Consider the following 21,885-nt stretch of genomic DNA (forward strand, 5'->3'; position numbering starts at 1 on the left):
TATATATATATATATATATATATATATATATATATATATATATATATATATATATATATATATATTAGTAGAATGGACCAAAGAGAATTTCAATTGAACAACTGAAATTTATTTCTGTCAAAAATATATAAAAAAGACGCATACAAAATAACTCAACTATACTTGGCTTGGGATGCCTCGGCTTTTTGCTGTACCATTTTCCCCCAGCCTCCACGACCTAAATCATAGTCCGTTCTGTATTCGTCTCGCACCTTGAAAAAAGAACTTGCTGTAGGAATTTTATCAGCGAGAAAAAATGCCACATTTTAAATAACATCAGCAAGGTCTCTTTAAAGGATATACAGATCAACCAACACAACTGTCTAGGGAACTAGACATGGCATTCTCCTTATAACGTACGCAAACAATAAACTGGTTATTTTCCAAGAAAGTTCAACATTATTGCCGAAAGTGCTAACAGATAAATGTAGGCATATGTATCTTTTTATTTACAAAATTCTAACATATTTTTGGTTATGTAACGACATTTTTAAGTCTCAACATGCAAATCAATGAAAAGACAAATAAATGTGTATATATATGTATATATACATACATAATTTAACCTAACTTTTACTTTTACCATCATAGGTTGCATAAGACTGAAAAAGCTGACTCGCAACGCTAATTGAATCGAAGCAGAGAAAAAGGAATTTCTAAAAAGGAATATATATATATATATATATATATATATATATATATATATATATATATATATATATATATATATATATATATATATATATATATATATATATATATATATATATATACAGAGGCAACGCTGTAGCGTTGCCTATAGTAAAGGCCATTATTTATTTTATTATTTTTTTCCCCAGAGGCACTTCATTTGGAACGGGTCGTCGTAGAAACTTCAAAGGGGGCTCATTCAATTGGAAATCGAGAGTTCTAGTGCCCTTTTTATTGGCGAAAATGATTGGAGGGCAACTAGCCCCCCTCCCCCCACGCCCATCATTCCCCCAAACACATCCAATTTAAATTTTGAGATAGCCATTTTGTTCATCGTAGTTGTTTTCAGATAGAAAATATGTTTTTGAGGAGGACACTCCCCCACAACCCTCAGGGCAAAGGTCTTAAGTTATGCCTTGGGGGAATATAAGGCTTTTATAGAAGGCGTTGTCGTAGAAACTTCAAAACAGGCTCATTCGATCGGAAATTCAAACAGTTAGTGCCGTTTTTAATAGTCAAAAGTGATTGGTGGGCAATTAGCCCCCCCCCCCCACGCCCATCATTTCCCCAAACACCGCCAATCAAAATATTGAGATAGTCATTTTCTTCAGCGTAGTTGATTTCCAGATAGAAAATATGTTTTTGAGGAGGACACTCCCCCACAACCCTCAGGGCAAGGGTTTTAAGTTATGCCCTGGAGGCATATAAGGTTTTTATAGAAGGCGTGGTCATAGAAACTTCAAAAAAGGCTCATTCGATTGGAAATTCAAAGGGATAGCGCCCTTTGTAATAGTCGAAAGTGATTGGAGGGCAACTAGCCCCCCCACGCCCCTCCTTCCGCCCGACACAGCCACTCAACATGTTGAGATAGCGATTTTGTTCAGCGTAGTTGATTTCCAGATAGAAAATATGTTTTTGAGGAGGACACTCCCCCACAACCCTCAGGACAAGGGTTGTAAGTTATGTCCTGGGGGCATATAAGGTTTTTTTAGAAGGTGTTGTTGTAAAAAATTAAAATTAGCCTCATATGATTGGAAATTAAATCAGCTAGTGCCCTTTATAATCGTCAGATATTTTTGGTGGGAAACTAGCCCCCCCCCCCCCCCCGCGCCCATTATTCTTCCAAACACATCCAATCAAAATTTTTAGATAGCCATTTCGTTCAGCGTAGTTGATTTTCAGATAGAAAATAAGTTTTTGAGCAGGACACCCCCCAACAACCCTCAAGGCAAGCCCTCCTCCACGCCCTATATTCATCAGATAAAAATTTTGTGATAGACATTTTGTTAAAATAGTTCAAAGTTCTGATATCAAAAAACTCCGGTGTCGTTACAGCCCACCAGGGCCCGGGGGTAGGCGTTGTAAGTTATGCCCTGTGGGCATATAAACAATCAAACAATCATTAAATAAACAATCAATGCAAACAAACGTACAATAGATATTAATGCAAATTAATAAATAAATTTAGTGCTGATATTAATGTAAATTAATAAATAAATTTTTGCTGGGTGGAATTTAACGCGGGGGAATTATCAGCAGGAAAAGAAACTTTTCTTTGAGAGGGGAGGAATTTCCCAGGGGTGGGTTTTCCAAACGTGAATTATTCAGGGAGGGGACGATTAAACCCATTTGATAATATTCTAAATTTTACATCTGAATAAAGAATCAACGGAAATGTCAGAGATAGCACTTCAGGTTCCTTTAGACGATTTTGTTCGTGTCTTTTGAAAAAAGACATTTTCAAAACAAAAGACAGATTATTTTCAGTTGTATTACTTTCTCTGTGGCTGCTCAATTATGCATGTGAGGGGGGAGACTTCCCCCCTCCCACCACTGTCTACGCTAAGGTTTCAGTTTTTATCTCTAAGACTTAAAAATGAACGCAATGCGATAAAAGTGTAACTCAAAATAGCATATATAGAATAAAATATGCACATAACACGGAACAATTAATCAAAATTGCATATTATGAGTTGAGGCTCACCCAAATGATGGCCCAGGGGGCTCACCATTCCACAATCTATGAAATCAATCCTGCAATAACTGAATACATAAATTATTTTTGAGTATTTTAACGTCTTCCACAACTCAAACGGTCCAATATTCTACAACCCAATGAGTCTGTCTAATCTCCTAAATCGGTAACGGAGGAGATAAGTGAAGTTCCGCCTCGTATTGGATGAGTCTCCAACCTCACCCTCCTCCTCTCCTACTGTCTACGCTAAAGTTTTCTTCTTTATGTCAAGTACGCCGCCCCCAACCCAAAGACTTTAATAAGGTAAAGTATTGTATGGGAAGAACATATAGTAAATCTATTACAATTATCCAATTATAAGGTTAAAATACATAATCTGTGATAGATGCAAAATTGCTTTGGCACACAAATCCTATTAAGGTCAATTCCAAACAGTCGTGATCCTTTTGTGTCAGCAAGTGAAATGGTCGAAACCCCCTTATTGGAACTATTTTTTCAATCCATTCATTGTTGTCAATCGCTGCCCACAAGTTGTGCAAGCTGTCTATTGTTCATATATAAGGTTTTTATCAAAGAGGCAACCGTATAGACTTTGAAAAAAGCCTCATTCGATTTAAATTGAAAGTTCTAGATCCGGTTTTTAAAGTCAAGAATAATCAGACAAGTAAGCAACCCCCCCCCCATGCCATAAAAACTTGAAACTTTTCGAAATAAAAAACTAGCAAAAATTAATTTAAAAAAAAAAACTTTTCGACAAATAGTTTTTTAAAAGAAGAGTAATGGCCAGTTTAAACCTCCGATCTGGTTACAATATCACCTTTTAAAATCCAAAATCGAAATAACCATAAGCATCTAATAAAGAATACATGAAATCCCAAACGAACAGAATTTAAATAAACAATCATAGGAAAAAACATACAACAAGTAATAATATAAATGAATAAATAGATCTTAAAGCGAGTAATGCTTAGATTGAATATGAAAATCAAGCTTAAAAAAAAAAAAAATATTATTGCTATTAAAGTATAAAAAAAAGACTTTCTATTGTTTTCGAGCAGAAATTAAATAAACAATCAATGCGAACAAACATACAATATATATTAATGTAAATGAATAAATAAATCTTAAAACGAGTGAAACTTAAATTGAATATGCAAATCAAGTTTGAATCGAATAAAAATAACTACAAACAAGAGTTTGGGTATCGCCTTAATGCAGAAGCCTTAAACTTACTGCGTCATTGGCGCTTTACTGAAAACGAATTATATTACAAATGTTATCTTTTGTACTTAATATTGATAATAAATGATAAAATTACAATAAAGTTTTGAACTGATGAGCTTTCAGCAATTAGTATCATTATACATCAAATAGCCCGTTTGATCTATTAGTTCTTTACAAAATTGTTCAAGACGAATATAGTTTCACTACAAACAAGAATTTGGATACTGCCCCCTTCTTTAACTGTAAAAAACCTAAAGCCTTCTGCGCCATTGGCGCTTCACTGAAAACGAATTACTCGTATATTACAAATTTATTCTTTTCCAGTTCTTACAGCATTGAAAATGAAAATGAAAATTACAGTGAAAAAAAAAAACTTGAACTGATGGATCTATCAACAATTAATATCATTATATATCTAATATTCAATTTAATTTTGTTTATACTTTCCAAGACTGTTCAAGACTCATAGTTTTCAGTAAGGCGTATGCATATATTATAGGCGTAATATATTACAGGCGTAAGCAATGCACATATTAAATACTTAACCTAACCTAGCTGCCTTTTAGTCCCCCTAAACCCCCAAAAAACTAAAGTTTAAATCTTTGTCACGGAGGGAGCAAAGATTTATTTAAAGTAAAGATTTAACTATAAGTAAAGATTTATTTTCAATATCAAGTACAAAAGAAAACATTTGTAATATAATTCGTTTTCAGTAAAGCGCCAGTGACGCAGTAAGTTTTAGGCTTCTGCAGTGAGGCGATACCCAAACTCTTGTTTGTAGTTATTTTTATTCGATTCAAGCTTGATTTAATATTCAATTTAAGTTTCACTCGTTTTAAGATTTATTTAAATAAATAACAGGCCGATGACGGCCCACTGACTAAGTCGATAATGACTAAGACTAAGATAATTGGCCGACTGACGATAAACTGGCGCAAATAAACGTCGTTGTCACTTTATATGTTGAAGATGTCCACTGTGTATGTGATCGAAATATCCAGGTATTTTGTTGTTGTTTCCCTGTCAAATAAAAGAATTTGTCCCTATTGAACAGTTATTTGTAAACCTCATTAATCTGAGAACTTGCGTCAACTGACTTTGTTTTGCATGATAAACAAAATATTATTCAAAGCCTGATTGGTCCTCTTGTATTAAAATCTAAGCCAATTAAAACACCAAAAATTTTGTAACTTCATCACTTCTACAAGAAAAACCTGCTACTCTATGCACAGACATTCAAAGGAGCTTTTTTCGAAAAAATTCAAACAATTCATGATAACAAACTATAAGTAAAGATTTATTTAAAGTAAAGATTTAACTATAAGTAAAGATTTATTTTCAATATCAAGTACAAAAGAAAACATTTGTAATATAATTCGTTTTCAGTAAAGCGCCAATGACGCATAAGGTTTTAGGCTTCTGCAGTGAGGCGATACCCAAACTCTTGTTTGTAGTTATTTTTATTCGATTCAAACTTGATTCGCATATTCAATTTAAGTTTCACTCGTTTTAAGATTTATTTATTCATTTACATTAATATATATTGTATGTTTGTTTGCATTGATTGTTTATCTAATTTAAGTTCGTTTTTAAGTTTCATTTATACTTTAATAGCAAAATATTTTTTTTTGTTTTAAGCTTGATTTTCATATTCAATCTAAGCATTACTCGCTTTAAGATCTATTTATTCATTTATATTATTACTTGTTGCATGATTTTTGCTATGATTGTCTATTTAATTTCTGTTCTTTTTGGGTTTCATTTATTCTTTAATAGTAATTTCTGGTCGTTTTAGTTTGAATTTTAACAGGTATTTGTATCTCCTGAGCTTAAGTTTAAAATTACCTTTACTTTTATTTGAAAAACTTATTTTTCGGAAAGTTTTTTTAATTAATACAGTAGAAAAGAGATAAGCAGACTTTAAATTCGACACTGAAATTTATTTCTGTTAAACATATTTAAAAAATCGCGTACATGACAATTCAACTATACTTGGCTTGGGATGCCTCGGCTTTTTGTTGCACCATTGTCCCCCAGCCTCCACGACCTAAATCAAAGTCCGTTCTGTATTCGTCTCTTACCTTAAAAAAAGAGCACACTGTAACAAATTTCAGCGAGAAAACACACCACATTTTTAAATTGCAAAATCAAAAAGGCCTCTTGAAAGAGTAAATAAGTCAAAATACACAATTATCTACGAAACTCGAAAAAGCGTTTTCTCAAAACGCATGCAAACAATAGAATGGGATAGATAATTATAAAAAAGTAACTTCTCATGTCTCACTGTAGACGAAAGATCAAGCTAATAATAAATATAATAACTTTTACGCCAATGTAACTGTGTTCTTTCTCTCTTCTGAGATTGTAAAAAAAAAAGAAGTTTTCCCCATAAAATTCTGCCTTGAAATTTCTCACCTGATTTGACCAAAAAGCTTGACAAACAACGATTTCGACCGTTGGTTATTTTCATCCACAATATTAATCAACAAAACCTTTGTCGGTTGTTTGAGCACAATTGTTGATTGAAAAAGTCCCCAGAAAAGGCCTAAAAACTTTTGAACTAGATGTTGAAGATAATTTGTTACACGAGAGACACGAACTAACGGTTTTTCCAGGTCCAAACCTTGCTAATTGGAAGATTTTCAAAATTAAAAACCCCAAAATGCAATAAGTAGATTCGCTCCATCTTAATACTGAACCGTCCGACGACGCTAATGCACTTAAGGAATTTGAGTCAAATCTTAAACAAGATTAGACTGGACCTTATAATGCTGAACCCTACTCGAACGAATATTTAATTCCCTTACTAGGTTTTTTAAAACCTGGTTTTTCATCAAACGACTCGGCAATTTAAAGCTTAAGTATTTCAGATAAAACGAGTTTTCTTTGATATGGAATGTAGTCAAGAACCAACTGATCTGCAGGTATATGTAGTGAACAGATCGAGATATGCTGGAACAACAAATAATCCGGATATGGAGTGAAGATATCAAGTATTCGGAAAAGTTGAAATTTTATAAGGACTTTGGGGCATTGACAGGTTTTTTTCTCAAGTTGAATATACTTGCTTAGATATATCACTTATTGGATGCAACATAGAGCTAGTTGCCTTCAAGTTAGGGCCAAGACTTATGAAATTTGATAATAAGAAAAGGCACATAGGTGACAAGTCTGTGTGACCACTTTAAAAAGATGAGACGGGCAATTTGGTGCATTGTCTGACCTGGTGTCAGGGGCTTTCTACGCTAACAGAAAACTGTCTTTTTGAATTATTGCTTATTGATGTTTTGAATACTGCGTCAGCATAAATCCTTTCTAAAATGTTAAACAAAATTCTATTCTAATTTTGGTGAAGTAAAAATTACTGTTCCTTACTTATTTTATTTCAGATGCTTTCATGGACAAGGTCTTTTTGGGGGGCTTTCATACACGTTCTCTTTTCCTCTTCTTCGTTCTTCAATCTTTTCTTCATTTCCTTAGTTTAATTCATATCTTAAATACCTCAGTCAATGACTATAAGGACTAAGCTCAGTCAAGACTCAAATCTTAGCTGAATTTAGTTTTCATTTGCTTTTGCTCCTCTCTTTTATTTGATAAAGTAAGAGTCACACTTCTTAAAATACTTTATTTAAGTTGGAAAAGACTATAAGGACTAAGCTCAGTCAAGACTCAAATCTTAGCTGAATTTAGTTTTCATTTGCTTTTGCTCCTCTCTTTTATTTGATAAAGTAAGAGTCACACTTCTTAAAATACTTTATTTAAGTTGGAAAAGACTAGCTGGACAAAGTTAAATACCTACTTGGCATTCTTATTGCCCATTAAATTAACTACTCTATCAGGTTTTTACAACTACATAATTGTCAGGTATTCTTGGTTGAGTTCAATACTTATTATGTTAGATTTTTATTTTATCTATAATCATTAAGGATAGTGAACAATAATAATTGGAACAGAGGAGGAGCGTACTCAGATGTGTTGGTATCTTGGGGCTGCAGTGAGTCATTAGAAGTACTTTTTTTCACTGTCATAACAACTAATCAGAGTTGAGAAAGTCAATAATCCTTATGTTTCTCTACATGTTGTACTTTTCTTTAGACTTTTTGTACTTACAGGCTTTTAAACCTTACGTAAGAGGTACTGTTTTCAACGTAGCGGTTCTGGTCTTTTCATTTTACATAAATTTCAACAGCGAAAGTCACAAAAGCGAAGTATTTTTGTGCTTGAAGTTAGCTTTATTAAAAGAAAAGTAGAAATTGAAGTAGTTTTACCTGTCCACCACTCTTGCCTCTTCCATACTGTCGACCTTCCACAAAACCAGCATCCCAATCCGTTCTGACGATTCGGTCATCTAATCGTGTTCCATTGACGTATCTCATGGCCATTTCAGCATCTGCTCTCAAATAATACCTAAAATAGTGATAGAAACTATGAGCAAAACCGAGGAGAAATCTGGGATGTTCCATGCTGGTAGTAACTTAGACTTAGTGCTGGTAGTATGTTCTTCACAAACGAAACTTTTTTTTGTAGGCTCATACTGAGTTACAATTTGCTCGACAATTCCTGAGGGCATAGAAGACAAGTTCTTCAGCATAAAGCTGGAGAATACAGGGTTGAACAAACGTAGACATGCAGCCTCTTTTTTACTAAAACATGCATCACAATTTCCAGTTTGATATTCATAGATACTCTTGAACTTCCCCTTATGGTGTCACTAAAAGCCAAAAGACCAGTGTCTAGCTAGCCTTGAATAGCACACATGCTTCGTGTATGTGCTATCATACAGAGTTTTTGATATCAGACCAGGACCGATCCTAGAGTTGATAGGGCCCCGGGAAAGATTAATACCCCCCCCCCACCAAGGACTATTGCTGTGACTCCATAATCCCATACCCAATCAAAAATGATACAAGTAGCAAACAGAGAGAGGAGAGTAGGGGGTTGTGAGAGGGATGGAAAGACAAACAAAAAATATTGAAAATGGTGACGCATAGCCACTCTAGACAAACTCTAGCGCAATTTTTCCCCAATCTTTTTTTCCGCGCGAACCAAAAGAAAGCTAAAAAAAAATTTGACGAGGCCCCTATGTAGTCGTTGATGACAGGTAATAAAAAAGCAACAAAATTTGTATATATATATATTGTTAGAATATATATTTTCCATATTGTAGAGTAATTGATTATATCAATTATGAAACATTTAATTAAAACATTAATAACACTAAAATGATAGCTATAAAAGCCGAAAACAAGATAAATTTAACAAACTGGTTTTTGTGTTCCACATTTGGAAAAATTCTTAATGGGATTTTTGTGGCTGTTTGAGAGAACAAAGCAATTCAAAGTTAGGCTTTGAATTGATTTGAATTGGGTCTAAGACTGAAACTGACAATTTCAGTCTTTAGACCAGGTTCTGCATTTAGCCTGTTTCTTTATTTCTATTTAAGATAAGTATATCTTGAAAATCCTTTCTCGCATAGATAAGTTGTGCAAAATGGCAAGGAACGTCAATGGCTTTTTTACACAATGGATATTCATTCTGTATACTGAGCCAAAAGTCAATTAAAGATTGATCTTTAAAAATTACTTCTTGAGAACTCTCACAAGATAGCACTAGGAATTTTCTTTTTCCAGTATAGTTAGAGAGGTTTCTGGACTTACATTTCCTTGAAATGGATTGCGTATCCAGTTTTTATAGATGGGTGTATTGCATCTGTTGGGAAAATAATCATCGAAAGTAACCGAAGAGAGTTCACATGCTCACATATACTCATTTTAATGGTTTCGTCAAATTTAATTGAATTTTTCGACAAAAAAGTACTGACAGAATCGAAACATACATACTCATTCACCTGCAAGCATTTAATCCCTTGATCTTTTTCAACATAGCCTGAATTTTATCATATACACGGAAAATGGAGACACCCCTGCCTTGCAAAGACATATTTATTTCATTCACTTTACACAAAATGTCAGCTAAATCTGCAAGTTTTTGCATCCAAAGAACATCGGATATACAAGAAAACAAATGAAACGGATGATCAATAAAAATGCTTGAACTTCAAATTTCAATTCAAACAAACGCAACATAACTTCACCACGGTAAAGTCATCTCTATGTGAAGATGTAAAGAAACGTGGAAACTTCCAAAACCCTCACAAAGCATATGGAATAGACGACAATTTGCCGCACACGATTTTATAAAGTTCACAATTTTCATACCATCCTTTAAAGTAGTAGATAGCTCTGGAGGAATAAGCTGACATGCTAATGCTTGTCTATGAATACAACAACAAGTCAAGTGGAATTTTTCGTTGATCTTCTTCACCCAAGCCACAAAACCTGAAAATTTTCATGTCAGTAACTTTGCACCCTCTGTGCACACACCCCCACAATATGACTAGTTTATTCCATTCTTTTCAAAATACCCATTTATCATATCAACAATCGCTTCTCCAGTTGTGTATGTTTTCAAAGGTTTTGTAAATAGCACATCTTCTGGAACAATACATTTAAAAAGATATTCAACGTAGACAACGTACTACTAACGTACACTGCGATATTTGTTACATCCGCCGATTCGTCAAGTTAAATTGCGAAATTATTCAATTTTATTTTTTTCAAAAGTTCGTTCTTGACATAATTAGCCAACTCATTAATTCAACGTGACACCGTGTTGTTTGATAAGGGAGTTACCTCAATATTCCCTGCTGCCTTTTTCCCAGGCATGCATTTTGTGATATCTTTTGCACATGGTCCAATTTTCTGCTATTGTATGTACTTGCCCAGATCTTGCCATTCTATAACTTACTCGAAATGATGCTTCAAGGGTCATTTCACTATCTTCATTTGAAGTCAAGAAAGAAGAAAGACTACACTTTTTTATATCTGCTAATTTTGTTTTGAAATATTCAAGGTCTATCCTTGTGCATTGGATGTTTTGTTTCGATGCGAAGAAATGATGGCTTCAAACTACCATTGGCAAGAAATTTCGTTACATATAACACAAAGCAGTTTAGGTTTTGACTCATCCCCAGGAAAACAAAAACCAAATTGTAGATAGTCACTGTCATATTTTCCGTTTTTCCCTTCTGTATTATCATTTTCTTTGTTTTTCGTCTGGTGAAACGGTACCTCACAACAGCTTTCAGTACTATCATCTCGATTATCATGTCTCGTTTCTAAACGACCCGCTTTTAGCCATCGATCCATAATAAACAAAAGCTAAAATTATAATTAATTAAAATAATTTTCAAATCATTTCCACAAGAACATGACAGTCACAGTACCACTATCGCTGAAGCTTCACAAGAGTCAAGCCTATGTATGAACGTCGGTTAGTACAACATTACAGATACTGCCACTTCCTGGTTTATGAAGTGCTCATGAAGAACCGGTTTTATCATTCACATTTCACGTGTTAGATATTAAAAACACCCATATCTGCAGTGATGAGGGCACGTTTGGGCTATTTTTTCTTTTGATTTTAAAGGCGTTTTAAGAAATCCGCCATTAAAATATAAGTTTAGCGAACCCCTCTGCAAATACTGCGAACCCCCAGGGGTTCGTGAACCACCAGTTGGGAATCCCTGCTCTAGCGTATATCTCATTAGAATGAAAAATATAAGTAACTAGACTAATTAATCTTTATCTCCCCATATTATCATAGGGCCACATGCATGAACATATGTAGAGGCCTCCTTCAAGGCCAGATGTTCACAAAATTATTGCAATATTTTCCATTTGAATTGCCTATTTTCAGTAGGTATTTTCATGACACCCATCTCATCCCAGAAAAGTTTATATGTACTTATCTTGTGTTATGTGCATGCTTCTAGAAAAACAAAATTCAAAACCAAGAACAAGGTATTAAAGAAGAGGAACTTAAACACCCCAATTGTCACTAGTTCTTAAATTGAACCATACAAACTATCCAATAAGTGTCAAGTGCATATGGCAGCCTTACCTATCAAAACAACTTGCAGACACAAATAACAAATGATAAATCACATAACTAAAAAGATGAATCATCCTTAAAAACATGGAAAACAATGATATGATTATATTTCACTTTAAAACGCGGTGGGGATATCAGGAAGTTTCTAGACTCTAATTCTGGGAAGACACCTAATTCTCCTATTCAAAGCAGTTGTCTTTTAGCACTTTATAACTTTTTAGACAATGGATTTGAATATACCACCAGAAGTTTAGATTAGTTGCCAATCTTGCATAGGCCTATTTGTTTTCAAAAATTAATTTTCTGTCAATTTTGGTGTTTCTGGTCTACAAAATTTAGCGGTTGAGAAAATTTCTAGTGCAGGTTCTTTTTATGCTGAATCCAAAAATATAATCTGGTTGTTTTCCAGCACAGATAATTTTTATTGGCTGATTTTTAAATTTAATTCTGTGTGAATCCCTGGAAATTTAACCAAATCATGTGTTTAATCTTTGTATAAAAATTACAGTTACTATAGAATTATGATTACATTGTGGAATCTATCATACACAATTTTGCTAAAAATAAAAACATCCTAATTTTACCAGGAAACGAAACCAAAAAAAGCTGATACAAAAGCGGTAGTTGATGAAAAAATTTGGACTAGAAATAGAAATTTAGCATAAAAAGTTCTTTTAGAACCATATATCCTATTTTTTTAAACAACAATAAACTGTGTTGTTGTCATTTTTCAATTCAACATGAGGGGGTGGGATATTTTTGAGCTCATAGCGTTTTTATTTATCTGCAGTGTAGTTATAAGTGCTATTTTAGAGATATATTCTGAAATATAAATATAACTTCACTGAGAAAGGCCAATGAAAATGGAACTTACACGACTCCCTCTTTCCTAAAATTGTAGGGTTTAAGCAATTTTACCAATATGTTGTATTCTTTTATTTTCAAAATGATCCACTAATTTGCATGTGTTTTCACACAAACACAATATGTGTCTAAATACATCTAAAGTACATATAAACATCTACTAAAATATATATTTACTTTATCAGAATTTCCATCTCAAGAGTATCAGATATAACTGAATTGGTTACTTCACAGTTTTCAGTTAAGGCCTTTTAAGGTCCAAATTGTCAATATGCAGCACAAGAAACAGATGGTAGAACTTTACTGTGATTCTTTTAAAAAACATGAAACAGCCATAAATCAACACATTTTCATTTGAGTATGCTTTTAAACTTTTAGGACCACTGTGCAAGGCTTGGACCTCTGAAAACACAGTTTTCCAGTGGTATTCTAGCTCTAAGATTGTATAGTTTTAGGCCTAAGAGTTTAGGTATAAGATTTAGTGAAGCTGCTTGACTGTCCATCAAATAATGTGCATTGGCATGTAGATTTCTTTCATTTTCATGTTACAACTTAAAATTTTCAGCAAAAAAAGGTATCTCTTGTATGTTTTAATACCAAATTTTAAAACTGACTTTTCATTCTTGTGCAAAAATTTTTCAAGGTTACTTTCAGTATTTCTGCTAATCAGAACTTTTCTTAATTACACCTGAGCAAACTCATGTTACGTAATAATACCACAATTAACCAGATTATTGAACATAACAAAACACAGTTAACAACATATGGAGCCAGAAAATAAAATAAGATATTGGAAAAAATTATTTTATAGGGATAGGCAACAATTTTTGTGTCAAATAATTGTCCATTTATGAATGAAAATTTTGAATTAGAAAAAATATTAAATGAAATTTTGGATTTTAACACAAAACATATGTTCTGTGGTACCTGTATGCTTTCAAATTACCAGGAGTTTTTCTAACACCACAAAAAGACGTATTAAGCCATAGTGTCCCCTATTGACAAGTTTCTTTCTTCACGTGAGCAATAGTGTTTATTTCTTTTTCTTGTATAACTGATACTTACTCAACAAAACAGAAACCACACGGTGTTCTGTTCACTTTATCCAACCCCATTATAATCCTTCTGAGATCACCACATTTTCCAAACAACTCATGTATCTGTTCTTCAGTAGTAAAAAAAGATAGGTTTCCGACATAAAGTGTAGTTGTCTGCAATAGCGCCCTTTCTTGCTCTGTTCTTGTTCCCTAGAGATAAAATTAAGTTAGATAGACTATACACATATGTTGGTATCATATATACAATGTCCAAATTCGAAATTTCATATTATCAACAGCTTACAAAAGAAAGACTAGCTTGGAAACTATTTTTTTCTTATAACCAATGTTCTTTCAGAAAAACAAGCCTTCATTTAAAATTAATGAACATTATGTATCATAGGAGACCTTACTAATTAATCAACTTTTTATAGTGATCCTTAGTTATGTAGCCAAAAGATTTCAATGATCAGATTCTTGTTTGAGACCATAAATATCAACATTTTGGGGGGATTCAATAGAATGTAATAAATATAAACATAGTAAACAATAAGCTTTGAAAGCTAGATCATTGGGAGAGAGTGGCCCATACTGGGCATAGGTAGTGGGCAATATCTATTCAGGTGGAAAGAAGTTGCCTGATCCATGTGATATTTTTACAACATGGTTAACTTCCTTACCCAGTTTCGACCATAATTTACAACCTTAGCTTTTTGCTAGCCCTGTTTAAAGTTTTTGCTATACCCTAGAAAAATATTTTATGGCCATACTTTTTCATTTATCTTTATTTCAATTAACCCTAGAAAAAGTTTTCTTGGCTTGTTAGAATCCTTGATGATCAGACATCATAAGTAGCACTTTCATTAATTTTTTAATGCAGCAGTTTCATCTGGTGGCTATAGGGGGGGGGGGGTGCATGCTGTGCCAGTATAAACTGGTACATAGTGAGCCACTGACTCACTATGTACCATAGTATTTTTCTACTCTCTAATAATTTATTTATATCTTCTGTTCATGACAGAATGCTCAGTAGAAGAGTATCAAAAAAAACTTTTAAGCCAATTCCTATTATCAGCTGTTCTCAAGATATGGCAGACATGCTAATTTGATGACCTGGATACATACAGTGTCTTTTGATTGCTCTACCTCTTTCAATCTCAAAGTTTAAGGTTCACTGAGAGTTCTCTCTCTCTCTCTCTTTCCAGAGCAATATCACAGCAGCATTATAATGACTACAAACATTTCAGTGATGACCAGAAGCTTTCAGCCTGTCAATACCTAATGTGTTTTGAAAACATAGCTTTGTCACCGTTTTTTCTCATCCAAAATAGGATTAAAATTGAATTTCTGAGTAAAACAACCAGGCCTTCTATGTTTGGAAAGAGCATTAAAAGGCATCAAGTTGCACGTTCACCTTATTTGTAGGTCAGTAATGTAAACTGTCTAAAATTTACCCACATTTTTGGACTTTTGGCTACTGTGGGTTATTTTGAGCCCCTTTAAGGAACCCAAAGAATTTCTCCCAGAAACAATTATGCTATTGAATTAGGAGAGAGCACAAAAAAGGTATCAAGAGATATATTCATTTTCTTCCTAGTTAAATTATATGAATATGTGTAAAATTACTAAAATTTAACCTTTTTTAGTCTAAAAAATTATTTTGTCTATATGGGGTGAAAGATCTCTGTTTGGGAAAGACCACTTTTCTTTAACATTCTGGAAAAATTGAGATGGGCTTTTGTACCACCCCTTTTTATTAAAGCATGATGCAATGTGAGGGTAATAACAAAAACCCTACCTTCTTGGTGAAATTTTCACCAAAGATTTGTCAGCATAAATTAGAACTGTGGTCTCTTTTTTGACAAGCAATGGAAAAGAAAAAATTATAGGCTATTTAATAATTGTGATTTATAGAATAGATATCAAGCAATAAAAGTAACATTTCTAAAATCAGAAGAAAATCAGCTTTCTGTTAATATGTGAATTAAACTGAAGCACTGAAAGTATATATACATCAAAATAAGATAATTGGTATTTCCAAAAAGGGATCCTTGTAGGTAAGTCAATAAACTAATAATTGTAAGTGTTTTTTTTTAAATAATTTTAATAATAGCCATATTGATGCATAGCTTAGAAATTTTATCTTTTCATTCATAGATACAATTGGTAAAATTCTAATTTAGCTACTTTTGGTTATCTTGGAAAGGGGTTAGGTTAGGAATATGAAACTTTCAGGGATGGGTCAATAGGCTAAAGTATGTCCCAGGAAGGTATTCTGAAGTACCTACCTCTACTTTTTCTCCCTTTGGTGAGGGTGGGTCTTGAAATTGGCCTGCATGACAGGTCTATACCAATTGAAATTTTGAAAGAGCAATACTTTACCTTAATTTTCAGTTATCAGTTTCTTTTTCTCTGGCTTTAGCTCTGAAAATTTTCACTTTTATAACACACAGATTTTTAAAGGTCATCAAAAATCAGGACCCTCTAGAGGGAGACAGAGGTAGGGGTAATTTTTTACCAAATCATATTAGGCCTATTGACTTACAAATAAAGTGAATATACCACTCAATGCCTTTTTTTATGCTCTTTAAGAATATAATAGTCATTTTGTCAGAAATGAATTGTAGTCTCCATCCCTATATATACTAATTCAGGGTATATATTTACCAAATCATATTATTGAGTTTCAAATAAAGTGAATAGCCTACACCATTCAATGCCTTTTTTTATGCTTATTACAAATATAACAATCATTTCTATTGGAAATGAACTTTAGCCCCCCCCCCCCCCCGTATATAGGGGAGAGAGGGGTAATACCACACAGGGGCGACTCCGTACGTTTGACCTGTTGTCTAAAGTTTTTGAGCTAATCCTTTCAAAATTCCTGCTAGATATCCTTCATGTAACGCACATTTGGTGCAAGTTTTAAATTTTGGAGAATAGAGACAACCGAGAAAAGAGATAAGGAAGTTTTTATATGCTTGCTGGAAACCCTGACACATGTAGTCTCAAGAGCTAGCTAATCTGAACTTTGGATGTGTTCAACCACCGCTGCCTTTGTTACATCCTCTGCATTAAGAGATGGGACAGTATTTCCAATAGTGAAGTAAGGAGCCGCTGTGGCCAATCAGAAGAGCTATCGCTTATCATTAAAAGACGTTGCCTGAAGCTCCTTGGCCACACATTGCGCCGCCCCAAAGGCATGATATGTCGAGACGTCCTTGTCTGCAAACCAGCCCCCTCCTGGAAACATAAGCCAGGAGGACAAAAGAAGAACCTGTGGCAAAAATTCAAGGAGGACCTGGAACTGTGGGGAGGATTCAGGAGACACGGTCGGAGATGGGACAAATACTGGCTGAAGATCGCCAGAGAAGCTGCAGCCGACAGGTCCAAGTGGTTGTCGGAAGTCATCCCAAGATCCTTTGGTGCCGGGCAGGACATTTCATTGTCTGGTTCCCGCCGAAAGTAAAGTAAAAGTAAAGTAGCTCTTGAGCCATGAGTTAGAAGGATCAGACAAAGTATACCTCTGCTATTTGCAAGGCAATTTTCATCAGTAAATATCAGGCCATTATCTACAAAAAAATAACAATTTCAAAATGGCATCAATATGGGGCAACTCTGGACACTTTTTTGGGGGCAATTCTGGACACTTTTCATGGTGTCCAGTTTCGCCCTGTTCTGATGGAAGTCTTTCATAAGTTGGAAAATGGAACTATATGTAGCTGGAAGCAGAATATTGGTAAAATTGACTGTGTTCCTGCTGTCTTATAGAGAAACTGAAGTGATTTGTTTTGACTATCAAACTTTTGTTTTCAACATTTACACTTAGACAAAAGTTACCCCTTGCCTTACAGCCTAGCCTATTTAAACTACTCGGTGTAGTTACACCGAGTAGTTACACAACTGCTTGGTGTAACAATCTTTGTCTTGAATCAAAGTGGTCCAAAATTAAGTCTGCCTAATATTTAGATACTTTGTTCCAACTTTAAGACCCTGTGTTCAAGATTGGACAGCATTTTCTATGATTTGGCTAAGCTTAACCTTTAATTTCTATCCAAAATTAAGGTGTACTTTTGACTGTCTAAACGTTTAAAATAGTCTCGGCATGTCACTGTTTATAGCAAAAATATTCAAGCTAATCTTATTCGAATATTCTTCAATACTTTTTAACTGGTGTACTAATAACCCCCCCCCCCATTCCTCCTTGTTTAAAATACATACTCTGAATTGCATATATTCAATGGATTATTGTCTTATATATTATAATGTTTAGTTTTATAATATATGTGATTTGAACTTATGTTTAGACAGTGATAATTCAAAAGTAGTCATGTGACATTTATATAAGCTTAGATTTACCGTCTACCTTCACAGTTATGTAGATCAGTTCAATTCATTTTCACCCATCATATTTAAAAATAATACTTATTATTAAATGATTTACTATTATGTTGAACAATAAACCTTTATTCAAGGCCTACTTATATCAGAAAGATAAACAGTAGAGTCTAATGCTGTATTGAAAAGGGTAGAGTGTTTGAAACCCCCCAAAATGTTTGTCCAACTTGTAGAAACATAAGGAAAATGAACATAAACAAATGTTTGATGTGGTTTTTTAAAGGTTTTTTGTTTAAAGTTTTGTATTATAATGTTTAAACTAAACATTACACTGCCTGAAGGCATCTTTCCATTCTATGCCTCAAAGAATGGCGTGACCTGTGTTAATATCCATGTTGTTCTCTTGAGGTTCTGACGTTTATTATTTTCTTTTACAGATGGTTTGCAACTACATTCGAAAGGGGAGTGGTCCTCCTGATCCAGAATTAGTCAGGCATGCTGTTATTCAATTTATACATGGGAAGTTGTCTTTCCGAGCAACCGCAGAAGAATCTTCCTGGAAGAAGAGTACCCTTGTGGATGCCATAAAACAATACAAGGCAAAAATGCAACATCTCAAGCAGAGTGGTGCTAGTGGTAGCAATTTTGACAATGACATTGTTCAGGAGAGCACTAAGTTTGTTTTTACTTCCAAACAAGAGAAAGAGCTTGCTGCATGCCCCAAAAAATACTCACTGCTTAACCATGGGCTGACTCCCTATGCAACAAGAAAGTTAGCCTACCAATGGGCAATGAAATTGAAGATAAAATTCCCATCAAGCTGGAAACTGAATGAGAGAGCAGGAGTGGAATGGCTAAGAGGTTTCATCAGGCGGAATGCCAGTTTGTCCATCAGAAAACCCAAAAATACAAGCCAGGCTTTTGCTGCCAGTTTTAATGTTGTTGTAATTGGTGTCTTCTTTAGAAATCTTCAGGAGTCATATTCCTCCTTGTCAAATTTGGAACTGTGATGAAACAGGAGTACCCACAGTTGTTCAGGCCCCAAAGGTGATTGCTAAAAGGGGAGCAAAACAGGTGGCACAAATTGTGTCAGGAGAAAGAGAGGAAAATATCACAATGCTATGCTTTGTATCTGTAATTGGTCAGACAATTCCACCAGTGTTATTTTTTCCAAAAGTTGTTATTTTTTCCAAAAGATGGACCACCAGGATGCATTGGCTTAGCCCATCGCAGGGGATGGATGACTTTGGACAATTTCTTTTGTTCCATGGAACACTTTCTAAAAGAGGTCAAACCCAGCAAAAAAGACCCTGTTTTACTCTTGTTTGACAATCATGAAAGCCACATTTCAGTAGAATTAGTTTCCTTGTGTAAAGATAACAGCATCCACCTCCTAACCTTTCCTCCCTGTTGCTCCCATTGTCTCCAACCCTTGATGTTTCAGTGTATGCACCATTGAAGCATGCAATCAGGGATTGCAATCACCCGCTGGTTGGGGTGACTTTGAACACTTGAAGAGGTCAAACATTTTTGGGTCTCACCAAGAAACAAATTGATGGATGTCATTGAAAAAAATCACCAAGCAGAGTGAATAATTGAGCTATCTATTCATGTAAAAAGTAAGTTTGTATCTTTAGAAATACGCTTTTGAGGGGTCAAAATCCTCACAATGTACAGTTTCACCCCTCTCCCCCCTCTGCCAATTCAGGGTATATATTTCTACAGTAGGGGGGGGGGATTTTATTTCTGATGTAAATGGGAGGTAAGTTTAAACTTTACCCCCACCCCTTCTAATGTAGAAATATATACCCTGAATTGGCATATATAGGGGGTGGGGGGTTAAAATTCATTTCCAATAGAAATGATTGTTATAGGCCTATTTGTAATCAGCATAAAAAAAAGGCATCAAATGGTGTATTCACTTTATTCCTAACTCAATAATATGATTTGGTAAATATACTTTAGCTACTTTAGCTACTTTTGGTTATCTTGAAAGAAGGCTAGGTTAGAAAAATGAAACTTTCAGGGATGGGTCTACAGGCTAAAGTATGTCCCGGGAAGGTGTTTTAAAGTACCTACCTCTACTCCTTCTCTGGCAAGAGGGTCCTGAAATTTGCCTACTTGACAGGTCTATACCTATTGAAATTTTGAGAAAACAATATTTGCCGTAATTTTTCAGTCATCAGTTTATTTTTCTCTGGCTTTAGTTCTGAAAATGCAATTCCTGTTATTTGAGCATAATTTAAAATCATATCAAAAATTTGTTTCAAAATTTAAGAGTTGTATTTGCATATCTTTAAAACCTTATAAATTGGGATTGAGCAAAGTTGTGAAGCTGAAACCAATTTTGTTGTACTTCATTTAAGCAGAAGATCTGTTTTGCAAGGTTTCACTTTTATTACACATGGGTTTTTAAAGGTCATCAAAGGTCAGGACCCTCTAGAGGGAGAAGGAGTGGAGGTAAGTACTTCAAAATACCTTCCTGAGACTTACTTTAGCCTGTAGATCCATCCATGAAACTTTCATTTTCCTAACCTAACCCCTTTCCATGATAGCCAAAAGTAACTAAAGTAGAATTTTACCGAAAGTTTAAACTTACCTCTTATTTACATCAGAAATAAAATTTACCTCACCCTCCTAATGTGCAAATATATACCCTGAGTTGGTATATAGGCTATAGCCTAGGGGTGGGGGCTAAAACTCATTTCTGACAAAAATAATTATTATATTTGTAAAGAGAATAAAAAAAGGCATCATGTGGTGTATTCACTTTAGTTGTAAGTCAATTAGGCTATATAATTTGGTAAAAATTTACCAATTGAATTGGAGGAAAGGCCCAATTTTTCTTTTGTAACAAGGTGTGAGGGTTTAAGTTTTACACAATTTTTCTCAATTGGATACTTGCTTGTTACCCAAGCATAGGCCTAACTAGCCTACTGCAAATACAAATGTTACCTTAAAATGCTGATCTCTATATGTACTGAGGGCTGCACTTCCAACTACTCCAATAGCCGGAACTCTAGTCATTTTACTTTTACACAGCTCAGTATAAGTAAAGACCCAGGACCAGGGCAAACCTCTAGAACCGGCCAAAATCCTTCCTTCTTTTACTTTCCTGTTTCTTCTTCAGTACAACACATAAAAGATACTATTTTGAAGGATGGCGTTACTACCACCAAGTTAAAGTAGAATAGCCAAATTATAATTTCGGACTTGACGTAAACTTATTTGTATTGTAAATTGTGCTTGTTTTCCCAGCAAAGATTGACAACGTCTTATTAAATTTAAGAATATAAAAATATCACTTTTTTATTTGATTTGGATCATAGGGGTATTAAATTTTAGTGGCATGTAGTACATTTAATAGTTCAGAGCATCCTGAAGATGAAATGTATCTTCTGCAAGACAATAATGGCTCCGACATAACACCTGCTCTGCGTGGCTCTGAAAAGGTAACGAAAATTACATTGTGGTTCTGAAGTTCTTCATTGGTTTAAAAACCCTGCCTTACTGGAAGCTTGTAGTCCCATTATTTTCTAGCTTTGATTGTTTGTCGAGTTTGGTCGGCCTAGGCTTGGTGTCGGCAATAATATTCGATGCTTAACTAAAATGCAGCTTTTGAATCGTCTTTTGCTCTAGAGAGAAATAGCGATCGATAATAATAGCCAAGCCCTTAAAAGTGACCCAAATGTTCTGTGGAAGTTAAAAAATGCAGAACTCCTAATAGCACTCCTAATGAATTTGACTGGATTGTATATTTTACAA

General features: G+C 34.3%; 1 protein-coding gene across 3 annotated transcripts; it reads right to left on the bottom strand.

Moving 5' to 3' along the window:
• Nucleotides 1–94: 94 nt before the first annotated feature.
• Nucleotides 95–21,237, bottom strand: Cbp20 (cap binding protein 20). 3 transcript variants are annotated; one of them, XM_089104092.1, is made up of 5 exons: nucleotides 21,076–21,236; nucleotides 13,811–13,992; nucleotides 8,197–8,335; nucleotides 5,903–6,009; nucleotides 125–251 (listed from the first exon to the last, which is right to left on the bottom strand). In XM_089104092.1, exons 1-4 carry the CDS (start codon nucleotides 21,145–21,147, stop codon nucleotides 5,911–5,913), a joined length of 492 nt encoding a protein of 163 aa, XP_088960218.1. In that variant the 5' UTR covers nucleotides 21,148–21,236; the 3' UTR covers nucleotides 125–251; nucleotides 5,903–5,910. The 3 variants fall into 3 exon arrangements, with proteins under 3 accessions (XP_088960219.1, XP_088960218.1, XP_088960217.1); XM_089104093.1 differs by lacking the exon at nucleotides 5,903–6,009 and having other exon boundaries at nucleotides 95–251; nucleotides 21,076–21,237; XM_089104091.1 differs by lacking the exon at nucleotides 125–251 and having other exon boundaries at nucleotides 5,089–6,009.
• Nucleotides 21,238–21,885: the final 648 nt, after the last annotated feature.

Source organism: Artemia sp. Qi Xiang Cuo, chromosome 18, assembly GCF_049724085.1.
Source record: "Artemia sp. Qi Xiang Cuo chromosome 18, ASM4972408v1, whole genome shotgun sequence".
NCBI lineage: Eukaryota > Metazoa > Arthropoda > Branchiopoda > Anostraca > Artemiidae > Artemia > Artemia sp. Qi Xiang Cuo.

What these genes read in the sequence shown, in the direction of transcription:
- Cbp20 (XM_089104093.1), bottom strand. Translation starts at nt 21,147, where the DNA reads ATGACTAGAGTTCCGGCTATTGGAGTAGTTGGAAGTGCAGCCCTCAGT. An exon ending in ATAGAGATCAGCATTTTAAG is followed by an intron (nt 13,993 to 21,075) that starts GTAACATTTGTA and finishes TTTTATCTCTAG; the next exon opens with GGAACAAGAACAGAGCAAGA. An exon ending in GAGGCAAGAGTGGTGGACAG is followed by an intron (nt 252 to 8,196) that starts GTAAAACTACTT and finishes TCTTTTTTCAAG; the next exon opens with GTGCGAGACGAATACAGAAC.